Raw genomic sequence first — 17,887 nt, 5'->3', positions numbered from 1 at the left:
ATGCGTCGTCAATGATTAGAATGGTGACAGAAATGTCAACAGTGGATGAGCAATTTTAAAAGAAAATCATCTTCAGTGATTAAGCAATAGGCACAATTCCCTCATATTTGTTTGGATCCATTTGAAAAACACGCAATTCGATTACATCTTTAGTGCCTTTAGCAAGGCATTTATCAAATTAAATCATGAAATACATTTTAAGAAATTAAGTAAAATTGGATTTAAAGACCGAACGTTTCGTAATGAGGATTTCGTCATATCTTAATGATAGATATTAAAGCGTCATGTTCTGGAGTGACGCTTAATGTAAATTTTAAGTCAATTCTGGTATACCATAAGGGAGTCGTCTTGGTCCATTTCTGTTTATTTTATCTATTAATGATTTGCCTTCTGTTTTAAATAATTTTATGGCGCTTATACACGCAGATGATGTTAACATTTTTGGAAATATTCACCCTTATTTTGAGATTCGTTTTCGATCGAAAGTTATTCGAATTCGAGAAAATTTTATTTTGAGATTCGATCGATTCGAAAGTTCGCTGATTCAATCGAAAGTTCATTTAAAAAAAAAAACTAAGTAAATTTTTACTTTCGAGTGATTCGAACCAAATGTCATTTTTGTGTCGTTCATATATTTTCTGGTGAATAGCTGAAGAAAGATGTAAGTCTTAACAATTTTTATACGATAATTAAACGAAATTGGTTATATTGACGAGTTATTTTTTTTGTTATTTCATAAAGGGCACAGTCACATTCAAATTGGACAAATAGGGAACAAAAAGAAATCCTGATAAGGTTGATGGAGGAGAATCCGGAGGTAGCGAAGGGTTTTTCTGTAAACCGTATAGATGTTGACCGGTTTTGGAGAGATGCTGCCGTGAAGCTCAATATCCATGGGCCTCCATGGACGGTGCTACGGTATGGACAAAGAAGTTCCCCCCTGTATCTCGATGGAAAGCTCATCCAAGACATATTTAAATGCCCGTTTATTGAGGCGAAAGTTCCTTACAAATCTACAAAACAAAATTAATTTAGTCACCAGGATTTATTTTTGCAATAGAAAAATTTCACATCAATTTTATAAGTACTTTTAAATCGTCAAACTCAAACGGATTTTATGCGTCCATAATCCTTCTTCTAAGAACATGTTTTCGTTCTTCGCCATTAGAATTAAGAAACAAAACTATTGCCATTGTTTACTTTCTCCAAAATAAGAAAATCTACATCGATTTGAAGTTTATAAACTTTGATTGTTTTCGTTTCAATTGAAAGTGTGACCATGTGTGACGAATATACATAACATATTAAACGGTATAAACACAACATGAAAATTCAAACCAAAATGGTTACGTTAGTTGAAAAAATGTTTAATTTCATGTCTTGAATGTTTTTTCTTTATCAATTTATTAACTTTACTTTATTTTTCAATTCAGAAACTGTTAATATGTGACAAACTCTGAATTAAAAATAAGACTCTTCGAAAATAAAAATTTAGTGTGGTCACACTAAATCAAATCAAAATGTCAAATCATTTAGAACAACTGATCTCCAAAATACTGTTAATTTCGGTTCATTTTCTGCAATGAATATTTTTCATTCGAATCTCAAAATAAACAAAATTCATTCGAACGAATAAATCTAGTCACTCGAATCAACGTTTCGTTCGAATCTCAAAATAAGCATGATTAACTCCATAAAGGATTGTAAAGAGCTATAAGAAGATCTTAATCAATTTTGGGAATGGTTCAATAAAAATCGTCTGATTTAAGCCCTCTATCACTCATAAGCTAAGTGATATTATAATTTTTGGAAATATTAACTTATTAATGAGTTATAATACAAAAACTGGTATGTAGGTTGTAGCCAACAATGAGTAACAAAGAATAAATGGAGTTTGTTAAGATAAATTTAAATTTCGAAACAATTTTTTTTTATTATTTTGTTTGCCCACTGAGTCCAGAGCCCAGTTTGGTTATTGCATACTTCTTGAGGAGGAATATGTAGCACATGTCCTGACGGAATCAATCTTCGATTTGTGGAATTCTTTTGAGTTCCTATCTTACATAGAACCTTTGCTATTTCCAATCATTTTTGTTCTTGTAGACTTATTTTATAAAGAAGCCACGTGTTTGCAATGTTAAGGTCTATAAAATGGTTAAATAGTCGCACCTGCCAACGTTTGCTTCTCAGTTTTATCTTATAGATTTCCATGATGCTATCTATAATATCAACAGCAACCAATTTGCTATTATATGCACTCACAACTTATTTAAGGTGGCGCTACAGTCCTGTGTGAACTAGGGCATCACCTAACAAACTTTTCCATCTAGCTCGTATTTACGTTTGATCTCAGCGTTGGTGTTGTTTTCTGTGTTTACAGCGGAGCCTAGGTAGACGAAGTCCTTGACTACGTCAAAGTTACGTCTGTCGATGGTGACGTTTTGACCAAAATGTCGGTGTTGTATGTCCTTTCTTGACGACAGCATGTACTTTATTTTGCCGTCATTAACCGTTATACCCATTTTTGCCGCCTGTGCCTCAATACTCAAAAAAGCCCCATTGATATCACGCTGAGTTTTTCCGATTATGTCAATGTCATCAGCATATGCTAGTAATTGGACAGACTATTGAAAGATAGTGCCTCTAGTGCTGACGTTTGAGCTCTGCACTATTCTTTCAAGCACGATGTTAAAAAAATCACATGGCAGCGCATCACCTTGTCTAAAGCCTTTTTTGACATCGAAAGGTTCTGTTAAGCTGTTTCCAACCTTTATGGAACAGCGTGAATTCTCCATGGTCATCCTGCATAAACGGACGAGTTTGGCAGGGATACCAAAACTAGACATGGCTCTATACAGCTCGTCCCTGTAGATGCTGTCATATGCGGCCTTGAAATCGATGAAAAGATGGTGGTTGTCGATATGGTGTTCTTGGGTTTTATCCAGGATCTGCCGTAATGTGAATATTTGATCGACTGTGGACTATCCTGGTCTTAAACCACACTGATAAAGACCTATCATGTTGTTGACGATGGGCTTTGGACGTTCACATATTAAGGCAGAGAAGATTTTATAGGCGATGTTAAGTAGACTGATTCCTTTTTTTCAGGATCGGGCAAACAATACTGAGGTTCCATTCATCGGGCATGCTTTCTTCCGAACATATCTTATAGATAAGTTGGTGCACGCACCTAACCAACTTATCTCCAGCTGCTTTAAAGAGCTTGGCATTCAAGCCATCCGCTCCAGCGGCTTTATTAGACCTCAGCTCAGATATGGCAATATTTTCTTCGTCTAAGCCGGGAGGACGGGATTGTTGGCTTTCGTCGTCTATGTTGAATGGATCATCCTGCCTGACAGCGGAGTTCAGTTCATCGTCGCCGTTATACATTCTGCAGAAGTGGTCCTTCCATATCCTCAGCATTGACTGCGGTTTCACTATGATGTTTCCATTTTCATCTTTGCAGCCTTCGGTTCTAGGTTTATGTACCTGTGAATTTCGTTTCACCTGTTCATAAAACTTTCGAACTTCATTCCTGCTTTTAAACCTCTCAACATCTTCGACCGCACGCTTCTTATGCCCACTCTTCTTCCTTCTGAGAAGTCGGTATTCCTCTCGCCTCTTCTGCTCATGAGCAGCTCTCGTCCTTTTATACAGCGCGCGCCACTTTGCGTGCCTGTTGTTTGGCTGCATTTGCCTGCCGACATTCCTTATCAAACCAGCGGTTCCTTGTTGGTGGCTGTTTGAATCCCAGCACATCAGAGGCGGCTTCTCTGATTGCATCTTGGCAATGTTGGCACTGGGCGAATCGCCCATGTTCCGAATTTCGATCGAAAGTGAATTGAAATCACTTTTCATTTCGAATTTTCAATTCGATCGAATTCGAAAACTTCGAAATTGCTTCGAACTGTCAAAACTGAAGAATCATACATTTTTATATTGTTTCTGAAGTAAAATTTTTGCTGTTTTGAAGATGAATGCAATATTATTATCAATTTTAAGTGAAAAAAGGAAGAAGAATTCAAGAGATAAAATAAGAAAGAAAAAAATATATTGGATTTGATGACACATTTTAAGTGTGTGAAAATTATGTAGAATTGTTCTGATAAAATAAGTTATTTTGGATTAAGCAAAGACGCTTTTTTATATGTTCTAAGGGAAATAGAACCTTTTATAATACCTTCTTCAATTCAAAACTTACTGCAACCATCCGATTCCTAGCAGAAGGAAGCTTTCAAAGATCAATTCACAAAATTAAAAAAATGTGATTTGAATGCGTTCGAAAAATGGAACAAACCGAAATACAGAACATCCATTTGCATGTTCGAAAATCCATTTCACGATAACGAGTTGTGGAACACCCAAATTCACTTTCGCAAAGTGTATTCACAATAAGTGAAATGCAGAACATGGGCAATTGTGTTGGCGGCAGAACACTTCGAGAGAGGTTACCTGTAACTTGGTCGGAAAAGGATTAGGCGATCTCTGGCGATTGTAGCCGTTCGACGTTGTACCTTCTCCCAGCACCTCCCTGTTTTGCCTTGGGTTTGGAAATCCGAAATGCTACCTTGGCTACAACGAGGTAGTGGTCCGAGTCGATGTTAGCTCCTCGGAAAGTTCGTACATCCATGATGCTGGAAGCTTGTCTGGCGTCGATCGCAATATGGTCAATCTGGTTGACGGTAAATTGATTTGGAGAAGTCCAAGTTCCTTTGTGGATGTTGAAGTGTGGAAAACGCGTACTGGCTACCATGACGTTTCGCGCCGCAGCAAAATCTATGAGCCTGAATCCGTTGTCGGAAGTGTTTCCGTGCAGGCTCTTTTTCCCGATTATTCCACCAAAGATGTCTTCCCTTCTTAGCTTGGCAATAAAATCGGTCAAGACAATTTTAATATCGTAGCTAGGACACTGCTCATATGTTTTGTCTAAGAGCTCCAAGAACATATCTTTGGTGTTGTCGTCTTTCCCTTCTGTGGGGGTGTGCGCGCATATCAGACTAATGTTCCCGAATTTAGCCTTTATGCGTATGGTCATGAGGCGCTCATTGATGCACCTATAGCTCAAGAGGGGTTCACTAAGTAGTTCAACCTTACTGGAGCTGTAGACGCCACCGTTGATTCCATTTTGGGAATTCCTTCGCTGCCATCTGGATAAGAAGAGGTGACTTAGTGGAAACACCTCCCGTTTGCTGCCCCAACAACTATCCACTGGGCATATTTTTCTCGGAATTTCTCGTTTGTTGTATCCTATCGTACCTACCAATGCAAGCATATAAGGTTGCTGAAGTAAGGATTTTACCAGGGGTACAGAAGTAAACCAATTGTCGCAGGTGATATTACGATAGGTGCCATGCACTGGCTTCGACAGTACTTTGATATAGTACTCACCTTTAGGAATGCCATTGGTATTGGTTGCTCGTCCGATATAAGGAATGGCATTTATCATGTACTTTGTGCTGCTGTCACACATAATCGGAATCTTTATTCCATATCTATTTGGTTTTTTCGGAATGTACATTCTAAATGGACATCTTCTTCGAAATCCCAATAACTGCTCGTTAATAATTAGATGTGATCCCGGAGTGCAATTGATCAAGCACTGATTTATGAATAAGTCCCAAAATTTTCTGATAGGTATAAATGGATCCGTATCTCTGAGTGGTGGACGTATCGATTTATCATCCATGCGCATGCAGCTGATAAGAAAGTCGAATCTGTCACGACTCATAACTGCTACATAACGAGTTCCAGAAAAAGAGCTGTCAAAAAGTTCTTCCGTTGAAAGGTGATTATCTTTCACAGCAACGCATAATGTAGGGATGCCAATAAAAGCACAGATTTCAATTTCATTGGTGTCTCTAAATGTAGCACTAAGCTTCGTAGTCTCATTACCAGTTTCTTTATCCTTATCTTCTTTTTCCATACGTTTGAGAGAGATTTCTATGTTTGTCCAATTTCAATATTTCACTAACTATTTCATTTGTTATAAATAAGTTAAAACACAGTAAAGGGTCGAAGATGTTCATGGAAGATCTGGTTGGCCATCTATTTATTCGAACAATAATTATTACAGGGATATTACCGTGACGTTTAGCCTTGACGGTTGTCCAACAGTGCTTATTACGATCTCATAGTTTGCGCTTAGGTGGAATAATAATGCGAGCATCTGAAGATAAAGTTCTTCCTAGCACTGTTGTTTCTCATCGTAGCTATCCGGCACATCCTCAGCATAGTCAATAAACTCGTCTTCAGTGTCACTCTGCACCAGTCGTTCTTTGACTTCCAAACAGTGAAGAAGTGCTAGTGATTATATTTATTTCAAAGTTAAATCAGTTCAATAGTTTTATTAAAACTAAACTTGGCTGGTTGCCACTGTATTATATAACAGATCGGTAGCCTAGTGGAAGTGGCGTCCGCAGACAAGTCCAGGGGTCGTGGGTTCGAGTCCCAGAGCGAGTCAGCAAAAAATTTGGAAGCTTTTTTTCATAATCGGGAAATTGCCGATTTTATAAACTGGGAAAAAAAGGCAAATGATGAAGGAGAAAAGTGCAGGGGTATCGAAAGATACCTCTGCCAACACATCGGGTGATGTTGCGGTGCCAGCAGCGGTACTGCAAACAACTGCAACAACATGAGGTCAGGCATCTGACCATTTAACGTCAAAGACCTACAAAAGAAAGCTGACGAAACAAAGCCCAAATAAGGTCAAGAGAACCAATTCGGCTAAAAGGCAGGCCAACAAAAAAAAAAATGGAGAAGAGGGAAGGTATCACCACGGAGAGTGAATTCTCAGACTACGCCGAGTCTGAGAAAACTGAATATATGTCAGAAGGTGGAGAGGGGCTCTTCAGGTCTCCGAATAAGGATTTAATCCTATCGGAGCCAGAGCCAGTCTCGCAGAAAAGCAAGGCCTTGGAGGTAGCGGCGGACCTCCAAGATGAAAGAGAACTGGTGCAGGCCCTGCAAGACAAACAGGCAGCAATCAGGCAGTTCTAGCAAAGCCTCAGTAAGCTCAAGGAGGAAATTGAGCCCCCTCCTCAGTCAACTAAAGCTGAAACAAGAGGCGCGCCGAAAACAAGGGGCAGCCCAAAAACTACAGCAGCAAGTACAACAGCAGCAAAAACAACAGCAACAACAACCACAGCAGCAAAACCAGCCACAACCCAAGCCCGCTCCCAAAAACACAGGAGCGGAGCAAAATAAAAAGAGGCCATCAGTAGTGACAGGCCCGTCCGAGGGCCCATCGACTTCCGCTAAGGCCAAGCAACAGCTACAACCAAGGCACCAGGAGCAGCAGAAGCAGCAGCAGCAACCTCAACAACAGCAACAGAAGCAGCAACAGCAGCAGAAACAGCAGCAGCAACACCAGAAACAACCACAGGCCAAGAAAGAAAAAATACCACCAATAAGGACCCATAGAGTTGACCTGGACGACATAAAACAGGTATGTAAGTCGGCCACTAAGGGCAATTTTTTAATTAAACTTTTAAGCGAAAAAGAAAAGAATTATTCGGTCCAGTGCTTCTCACTGGCCGAATACAAGTTAGTAAAAGGGTTGCTAAAAGAGGCCACAGCTGAGTTCTTCAGCTACACGCCTAAGAGCGAAAAATTCAAGACGGTCCTTCTGAAGGGCATAAGTTCCTGCACGGAACCGGAGGAGCTTTTAGCTGAGCTCCGCCAAAAAGCCAGTGACGATCTCGATTTTATCGGGGTCAAGCCTTTCACTACGGTGAAGTCAAGACGAGGGGGTTATAAGCTGCCAATGTTCCTCGTAACATTATCGCCCCAAAGCAGTTTTAATAGTGTCGAGAGAATCACAGCTCTCGACAACCAAACTGTACGCTGGGAGACATTAAAAAGGCACGACGACATTCTACAATGTACGAAGTGCCAGAGGTTTGGCCATGCCAATGCCAATTGCAATATGCAGTTGCGTTGTGTGAGGTGCGGAGAAACCCACAAAGAAGGAGAATGTAAGCTGGGGAATGAGCGGGTTGAGGATTTGACCCTGCTCAAGGGTGTCCTTTGTGAAAACCAAGGGCACCCGGCTAACTATAGGGATTGCCCTAAGGTCCAACAAATGAAGCAAAAACAGGCCAGTCAAAAAGCTGAAAAAAGTCGAACAGTTCGACAGGCTCCAACACAAAAATTCGTGGATCCCAAATTCTCTTACGCCCAAATGGTGTCAGGGAATGGGAATACGAGACAGGCTCCACCAACGGTTGCCCCCAAGGCCCCTGTGCCTAAGGCACCAGAGGTGCAGCCTGACATTGTAGCCTTGTTGTTGAGCATTCAAGGTCAACTAACAGGGCTGCAAAGTCAGATAAAGGAGCAAAAGGGTAGATCATCTCTACTCTTTGTTGCCTGGCCTGGCGCAATTTAGACCATAATGGGCGCGCTGCCGGAGACGCGCCTTAAAGTCCTAGCTGTGAATGTAAATTCACTGATAAGGATTGAACGAAGAGCCAATATGTTCCAATTGTTGAAAGACTACAGTCCCGATGTGTTTATGGCTAGCGAAACTAAGCTAAACCACAAACACAAATTGACTCATAGAAATTACAATATCGTAAGAAGAGACCGGCCCGACTCCACTCAAGGGGGCGGTGTCGCTCTCTTTATACGAAAAGGCATTAATTATAAAGTAATATACAACAATGAATTGCGAAAGCTCAAGACGCTAGAAGTTTGCGTTGTGTGCATCTCTCTCTCTCAAGGGAAGCGGATGTATATGATTGCGGCTTATGCGGCTGGAGCTCCGCAGGTCACTTACTTTGCATCAGAACTCGAGATTGTTTTTAGGGAACTTAAACTGAGCTTGGAAGAAAACTATTTCATCTTGGCCGGTGATTTGAACGCAAAACATGAAGATTGGGGAAATCAACATAATAATCCCAGAGGTAACCATCTTTTTAATTTGATGAATCTTTACAGCGTTGAATATGGTGTCGACCTGCTGGCTACTGAAAAGCCATCGTATCCAAGAAGTGGCTCCTTTCTGGATCTTTTGCTGTACGACACCAGACTGACAGTTACAGACAAAGTGGGTAATCACCCTCGAAACTGCTTACAGACAGTCGAGTACGACAGTGATCACTGCGGACTGGCTGCTGTAATGCAGATTCCGAACGAACGCGTGGAATTGGAAGAATACGTTGCAACGCACTCTTACAATTACAGTAAGATGCGTTGGCCTCGTTTCACCAACGCCTTAGCGAGAGAACTTCCTTCGAGTGACATAGCCCCACCAAACAACAGAAACCTGACAAATACAGAAATTGACCAACACTTACAACAGATGGACGAAACAATAAAACGAACGATGGAACGGACAATCCCAAAGTACAAAGAACGGGACCAAATGGACGCTTACAGAAACGCGACAATTGACGCACTACGTAGGCACAAGAGTGGCTTACTGACAAGACTCAAAAACTTGCACAGACGACTTACAGACCCACGCGACTTGGAGGTTAGGACACTGAATCGTCAATAAAAAATGTCAATCTGTTGATTAAGGAGAACTACAGGCTATCAATTAACAAGTACTGGGACCGCAAGATCCGGTCAGTTAATTCGAGTGACCCTAGTATGTTCCCCAAAATCAACAAGATATTCAGGAAAAAAAACGATAATGACCTTCCGTGTCTTAAACTCCAAAGAACTGAAGAGAACAGAAACGTACTAAGGACAGCGCAAATAGATCCAGAGGAAGCCATCTTTGACGATGACTTTTACATAATTGAAGATCCGAAGGAAAAAGTGGAGGCGGTGGGAGCTGCTTTCCAGCAAGTGTACAAGGTGAATGTTAGCATTCGCCCCAACCACGACCTGGAAAACAGAGCCCTACTTAATCACTTTTACCTTCGAAATGATATGACACAATGGCGATCTGAGAACCGCGGTTTCATGCGGTTCAATGACGATTCCTTGGCAAATGCCATAATCGCCGAGCAAACGGGACCAAGTCCCTTGTTAGTGACGAAGGTTGAGCTTCAGCTCATCTTCAATTCAATAAAAAACAAAAAGTCAGCAGGTGTCGACGGTATATCCAACGTTGTACTAAGACATTTACCGATGGAAGCAATTGACATATACACCACGCTCTTCAATAATGCACTGAATAATGCATATTATCCAGTGCATTGGAAGACCGCTGTGGTTCATCCTCTCCCGAAAAAGGGAATGGACAACTCCAACCCGTCAAATCTTCGGTCGATAAGTCTTCTTCCGAGCATCAGCAAAGTTTTCGAAAAGATCATTAATAGGGCTCTGACTAAGTGGGCTGCGGACAACAAAATAATTCCGGATAAACAGTTCGGGTTCAAGGCGGGTCATGACACAATTCATGCTGCGTCTAAACTCGTTTCTGATATCCAATGGAATAAATCAAAACAACAATGCACAGGTGCTGTTCTGGTTGATTTGGAAAAGGCCTTTGACACCGTATGGTTAGAGGGTCTTTACCTAAAACTGAGCAGGCTTGGCATAAGCAAGCCATTGTTGTATATACTTTATGATATGCTTAACGGTAGAAAGTTTGTTGTCAAAAGTGGCAATGTAACTTCTACCACAACATTCTCAATTAAAAATGGTCTTCAACAGGAGCGGTGAATTCGCCGATTCTCTTCAGCATTTACACCAGCGATCTGATAGGTAGTCTTACAAAGGCAATTGCGTACGCCGACGATCTAATTGCGTACAGAACGGCTCGAAAGGTTGAGGTTATTAGAATTCTCTTGCAGCGTGATTTCGACAAGATTCAGCGATATTGCGACGACTGGAAACTGAAAATAAATGTCCAGAAGTCAGAGACAATTCTGTTCCGGACTCCGTTGGCTGGGGCCACGAGGGATACGTGTAAGAATTGGCGCAAGATGGTCATCGTTGACCTTCACGGGCAGCCATTGGCGAGCAAAAGTGTAGTGAAGTACCTCGGTATCTGGTTAGATCAGTATTTATATTTCGACAGACATATAAATGCTGCTCTGACCATGGCCAGAGGAGACTTCGCTCTGACGAAACGGCTGTTTTTTAGCAGTCGGCTTGACCCCAGAGTGAAGGTAATTTGCTACACGGCCCTCATAAGGCCAATGGTCGTTTATGGTTGTCCTGTGTGGTTCAACGTTGCCCCTTCCCAGATGGAGAAGTTTCGGGTGTTCGAGCGGCAGTGTTTACGACGCTGTACCGGCTTATATCGAACAGCCGAGTCTTCTTATGTGCATTATTTTTCCAACGAGGTCCTATACAACGGGGCTCGAATCAACAGAATTGACAATTTCGTGATAAAACTAGTTCGAAATTGCAAGAGCTATGTCTTCGACCAACAATTTAATTTTCGGGGCGTTCTATCCGAACGACGAGTATTTTGAAAGTGCACGCTTGAGCGGCTTTATTGTACCAGAGGCATTCCTCTTTTTAGACAAATGCGGTCTGATACAGGATAGATTGGCAGTCCCGTTAATCTACCACGTCAGACGAAGAACCGTGGATAGGCGACTCCCGTACAATCGGGACGTCATGGCACAAGGTGGAGCGGAGCTCCTTCGGTTCAGTAGGGCTGTGTCCGAGCGGGACCGAACTGATAGGGTGAAGCAGGAGAACCAGTTTTGGTGGCTTCAATCGGCACTTGATATTGGGTAGTCGGGATGGGGTTTTAAGCCTTGGCCGGCTTACATACTTGTTTTACAGTTTTAGGGTTTAGTTTCAAGTAGAATAGGCATGGTGGCACAAAAAGAAATAGAAAAAAAAAATTATAAAAACAAAAAATACAAAAAATACCAAAAAACAAAATATGAAAAATAAAAATGTTAGATAGTTAGATTTGATGCTGTGGTTGTTCTAGTTTTAAGTAGTTTATAGGTAGAATAGGTAGTTTAAGTTAGTTTTAAGTTTTATATTAGGGACCTTATTCAAGTAGTTTTTCAGCAAAAATAAAAAGGATATTGATATTAGTTTTTTTTTAAATTTTCTAATTAATACAAAAATAAATAAAATTGAATTGAAGTAAAATAGATCTTAAGGCCGAAAGGCATTACTAATTAGTGTTATAGTTTAGCTTAGAGTGTCCGTATGGGACCATTAAGTTAGTTGTAAGTTATGGATAATTAGGCTAGTTTTATGAATTTTTGTCTAGCTTTAAGATAGGTTTAAGAATGAATTAATAAAAATGAATTAAAAAAAAAAAAGTGCGGTGGACTGTCATGCAAGGGGTCTTGGATTCAATCCCTGCCTGTGCCACCTAACTTTTTTTCACGGGTACTGCCTCTTGCGAGGAATTGACAAATCCTCCAAGAGTAATTCTTGTCATGAAAAAGTGCTTTCTCAAATAAGTGGATCAGATCGACATATAAACTGTAGGTCCCTTCCATCCCTGAAAACATCACTCGCAAACATTGTAAGTCACTAGGCCCTGGTTCTTCATGGACTGTTGCGCCACCTAATTTATTTTATTTATGAATGTTAAACTTGAAACTTTACTTTACTAACCTTTAACTTCAGGTGATCGTACCAAAAACCATTGATTTCTACTAAACTCTTCTTAGGCAAGCTTCAAGTCCTTCCCGACTTGATTTTTTAAGGAATATTTCAACATAAAACATTAAATGGAAGTGTGCAGAAAATTTGTAAATAAATTACAGCGTTATAAAGTTCAGCTTTGAGTGAAATGAAAAGACACGATCAGCTATAATTTTGACATAAGTAGACTTGATTTGATAGTTAGATAATTTTTTTTGACTGAATTTTCAGTCAACTTTCCAATAAAGTTGCCTTAATTGGAGATCAATTTTTTGGCAACTGGCCAATCAGGCACTTGAAACTTACCTTACTTTTGAGCCCCTTATGGCGTCTGAACCTGTCGAACCACAGATGGATATTCAATGACAAACATTGGGTAGGTTCAGCCAACATAAGGGACTTCATTTGCAGTCAACTTTATTCTTTGACCGTACATTTTGACCAAGGAAACTAGTTTGTTTTTCAAGCAAATTCAGAACTTTGCTTCGGAAATCTCTCCTTGTAAGTTTATAGAACAAAAAGTACAAACTTACTGCCTTAAAAATACTCGTCAGGCAAGCTGCAAGTCCATCACGATTTGTATTTTGCATTGTAAAGAAATAATAGTTATTTCTTTTCCAAATTGACAAGGAAATTTTACAGAAAGCATTAAATAAAGTTGTGCAGAAAATAAATAAATCCTAGAGTTATAAAGTTCAGCTTTCAGTTGAATGAAAAAACATGATCAACTGTTATTTTGATAGAAGTAGACTTAGAGAGATTTTTCTTGACTAACTTTCCAGTCAACTTTCCATTAAAGTTGCTTTAATCGCAGGGTAATTTTTTGGCACCTGGCCAATCAGATCCTAGGATAGGAACTTGCCTTACTTTCAGGTCTTTTATGTCGTCTGAACCTGCCCATTGGTTGCCCCAAAAGTTATGAGTTATAGAAGTTTAGGAAATAAAACATTAATGTTCTTTCTTTTTTAAATTATTGTATTATTTAATTTTAAATGTAACGTTATTTAGGTTTGTATTTACATAAACTGAATTTTTGAGAATATTATCTTTTGGAAGTTATCTCCCTATTTTTAATCCAAAAGTTAAGAATAAACTTAAAAAATAATAATTTTATTTATATTTATTCATTTATTGGAAGTTGCTTATTGGAATGACTTCGAATATTATTGCATATTATGTAAATTAAATATAAGTTACGCCTAAACATGACAACACATAATTTATGTATATTATATACACTGACAAGGTAATGATAACAAACAAAGAATAGAAAACTTAACACATAATTTCTTAAGAAAACAAAATCAACAATAAACAAATATAAGAAGTAAGTACTGTATTGTAATTTATAACTATCACATACATCAGATACACTTTAACGTAAAACTATAAACTTGCGAGATCTGCTAATTGTTACATGAATCGAATCTTAATCATTTACGATTTACTTATTTTATTTCTTATATAAAGCTGATGGTAAAAATCTAAGAGTATTTCAATTACTTCTATCTTTGGCTAAACTCTCCCTCTTTTCTTCTCTAAATTAATTTCTGCAAAACTTAAACTATACATTGTTATCCTGATCCTGGTCATTAAGGTTTAATAAACTTGAGAATCGAAAAGAAATATTTTTCGAAATATTCTTCTCCACATCGTTGTTGTTTAGATTGTCGGGAATTAGTGTTTTATTGGTCATATCGATGTAAGAACGGCCACGTTTTACAGGCACTGCATAATGACTTGGGTCAATTATTGGTGTACTACCACGTATGGATTTCCGAACGTTCAATGGGAATCGCAAATCATTTTCATATCGCAAAATCTGTTCGGTGGTATTGGCTTCGATCAGAGGACGTGGCATATCATAGCCTGGTGGTGGAAGGAACTCGGGATTTGTTGAAACTCCAGATTCCTTGCTATTGCAATTGTCGTTAGTATCATAGCTTATTTTCGGTGAATGCCACAAATGCTCAAGGCTATCGGGCTCTCCTAGATCATTAGTAAGCTGAGAGAGATCGTTCAGTTGGTTGGATGTGTCTTCAACACAGTACAAAGGATTTGATACAGCATTTGCTTCTATTTCAATGTACTTTGCATTGTTTCCTAAGAGTTTCTCAAATTCAGAAGCTATGTATTTGAAAGATGGCCGGGCATTGGGATCATCCACCCAACAAGATCGGATTATGGTGTAGCTATGGAATGAAAAAGGTTATATTTATAATTGTAATGTTTTAAAAAAATTCTTGCAACTCACATTTCTTCTGAGCAGTTTTCAGGACGTTCCATTCGATAACCAGTTTTCAATAAGTGGTAAAGGTTCTGTGGAGGAATTCCTGGATAAGGTGAAGCTCCTAAGGTGATCAGTTCCCAGCATAATACACCGAACGCCCACACATCCGATTTGGTTGTGTAAACATGGTCAGCTAGAGATTCAGGTGCCATCCACTGAAATTTTCACTTCATCTAGAAATTTGTTGATCTTGATTTGATTTTCATTGATACATACCTTAACCGGAACCCTATCTCGACTTCTTTTAAGGTAGGCATCATCTTCGTAGACATCTCGTGTTAGACCAAAATCGGAAATTTTGCATATTTTATGCTCAGCCAGGAGAATATTTCGAGCCGCTAAATCACGATGTACCAACTGTTAAAAAGAGAAATTTACAAATTGAACTCTTAAATATTTGTCAAAATGTACCTTTATTTCTGTCAAATAAGCCATTCCCTTGCATATTTGCCATGCAAATGAAAGTATATCACGCACAGTAATTGGCTCAACTCCATCCGTGAAGTCCACGCCGGCACATTCGATTTTTCGACTGAGACGCAAATATCCCCTTAAGGAGCCATACCTTGCGTATTCTATTATGATCATCGGGGAATCACCTTTCGTACAAGCTCCCAGAAGTTTTATAACATTTGGATGAGATACCTCCTGCAGCAGCTGAAACTCCGAAAGTAACGCCATATATTCCACTGAATTCGCTCCGTTTTTAAGCATTTTCACAGCTACAGTAGTGACTCCAGGTAATTTAGCAATGTCAGTGGCATATCCTTTGAAAACCTTTCCGAATTCACCCTCGCCTAGTGTTGTGTCCAAAACCAAGTGCTCCCTTGGGATCTCCCATTTAGTGTCTGAATCGAATTTAAAGCTATTTTCCATAAGCATGAGTGGAAGATCACCGTTTCGGGCATCACAATCTCCTTTTTTTAGATCGTTTGGGCTTAAGGACTTGCCCATAACTTTTTGTTTGTATTTTCGCCTTGAAAGCAATAAACATGTTATAATGAAAATCAACACCGTGGGACATGTAAGAGTGAATATTATGCACGAAGTTCCACAAATTAATCCTGGTGAATCCATGACAGTTGAGGGCTCGTTGGTAGACACATTAACAGAACTAAATTTAGCCGATTCTTTTGATTGATTCTTTTTGCGGCCTTTCCTGGGCTTATCAACATCGCCGTCGTCCAAGGGAGCACACGAACACTTGCCATTGTCCTCGCATATACAAGTTCCCGAAGCCGATAAGATTCCTCGTTTATTATCATTAGTCGTGTGTGGTCCCATAATTTTACTCGAAGCAAAACAATCTTGAGGACATGCGAATTGATCAAGACTCTCGAGTGGATCACAAATATTATCTGGACAATAGAGGCTGTTTGGAACACAAGATGCATAATTTCGAGTGAATCCATTGTTGATACCTCGCCAGTGACAGGCTCCACCGTCCGTAGCTAAACCACAGAATTTGGTACATTGTTTCTCCCATTTAATTTGGGCACATGTTTGAGTTCGGGACTTTTCTTTATGCTCGCAAGTCGTATTTGCAGGATGCCCATCACGAAGGTGAACATTTATAATAAAGCTCCTGTTGTAAGTATCAGTCCAGTTTATCGTAACACTACAAAGAAAAATATAATATAAATTTATAAAATGTTAAAATTTGAAAATCTAAAATTCGAGAGCATTATTTCGGTTAAAACATTCTTTTAAAAAAATTGACATGAAATTTACAGAACTTTGTTTTCAAAACTCTCAATTTAATAAAATAGTAGCATAACTTGTATCGATGCTTTCAGACATAAAACAATGGTAAAGAAATTGGGCTTTTGAGAAAAAAATGTAAGCTATACTTTAACGATCGATTTCAATCGAATAGAGGAGAAGATATAAAATGACCACCGAAAGATACTCATTCTTTCTTTAATAGCTACAGAACAAAAGCAAGAACGGCAGCTATACAAACTTTATTTCTAAATTTAAATAAGACATATTATTTATGAAACATTACATCTATTAAATAATGCCCGTTTTGGCTAACAAAATTGGTTGACCTTTTTGGCAAATTTTTCCAAGACATTTTGCCGTCTCCGTTCTTCCTTCTGTACCTAAACTACTCTTTATACATGTTGTTCGGCTTAAAAATACTGTCAATGAAAACGACATTACGACATTTGTAGCACAAAAGTTAAAACTGCCAGCAGAGAACCTTGTTTGCGCTAAATTGGTGAAGAAAGATGCAGATATTTCTCAACTGCGTTTTATAAATTTTAAACTTGGTGTACCTTCAAAACCTTTCGATGCTGTTCTTTAATCATCGTTATGGCCAACTGGTGTACAAGTTAAGCAATTTTTGATCCATTAAAAAAACAGAATAGGCCAAAAACAAAATCCAACGTCAACATAATAAAAGATCTTCCAATTGCTAGCTTCGACAAGTGTTTTTACATCTTTTATCATAATGCGAGCGGTATAAGAACCAAATCGCATGATTTCTTTATTGCTGGACAGGACTGTCCATACGAAATTATAGTAATAAACCATCTTATAAAATTTTAGAAAATAGCATTCATCACAAGCAGTTGAAATAGTTTTTAATTTTGAAGGAATCTAAATCGAAAAATAATTCACAATTGTATGATTTTAAAAATGCTGATTACGATTTCATAAAAACTTATTTAAACACAGTAGATTTGCAACATATCTTAAGTAGTAAAGATACTAAACAAGCTTTTACTCTGTTTCGGAACATTTTAGCGGTTGTTTTACGCTCCTAAAAAAACTTTATAAAAAACTCAATTAAACCTATTTGGTTCAACAAAAGTATATTCAGACTGAAAAATGTCATGAATAAACTTAATAAAATTAAAAAATCTTCAATTCATTTAAATGAACAGTTCAAACAAATTAGAAGGGAGTATGACTTTTTGAAAAAATGTTTATACAAGCAAAACATCTCGTCTCTTGAATTGAATATTAAGAATAACCCTAAGAGTTTTTGGTCATTTATTAACACGAAAAGAAACTCGACTGGGATTCCATCTAGCATGACTTATAATAATGTGTTGTCCTACGATATTA

The 17,887-nt window shown here is 38.7% G+C and overlaps 1 protein-coding gene across 1 annotated transcript in view; it reads right to left on the bottom strand.

Moving 5' to 3' along the window:
• Nucleotides 1-13,552: 13,552 nt before the first annotated feature.
• The window catches only part of LOC129951095 (proto-oncogene tyrosine-protein kinase receptor Ret), a 113,180-nt gene continuing 108,845 nt past the window's right edge, over nucleotides 13,553-17,887 (bottom strand). The window contains exons 6-9 of the mRNA XM_056063105.1: nucleotides 15,221-16,427; nucleotides 15,026-15,166; nucleotides 14,774-14,964; nucleotides 13,553-14,711 (exon numbers count right to left, since the gene is read on the bottom strand). Of these exons, the coding sequence (XP_055919080.1) occupies nucleotides 14,084-14,711; nucleotides 14,774-14,964; nucleotides 15,026-15,166; nucleotides 15,221-16,427 (2,167 nt within the window). The 3' untranslated portion in view covers nucleotides 13,553-14,083. The remainder of the gene's footprint in view (nucleotides 14,712-14,773; nucleotides 14,965-15,025; nucleotides 15,167-15,220; nucleotides 16,428-17,887) is intronic.

The sequence above is a fragment of the Eupeodes corollae genome, chromosome 3 (genome assembly GCF_945859685.1).
Source record: "Eupeodes corollae chromosome 3, idEupCoro1.1, whole genome shotgun sequence".
NCBI lineage: Eukaryota > Metazoa > Arthropoda > Insecta > Diptera > Syrphidae > Eupeodes > Eupeodes corollae.
Note: the sequence above shows the minus strand (reverse complement) of the source record. Positions and strands in the feature narration are given on the sequence as shown.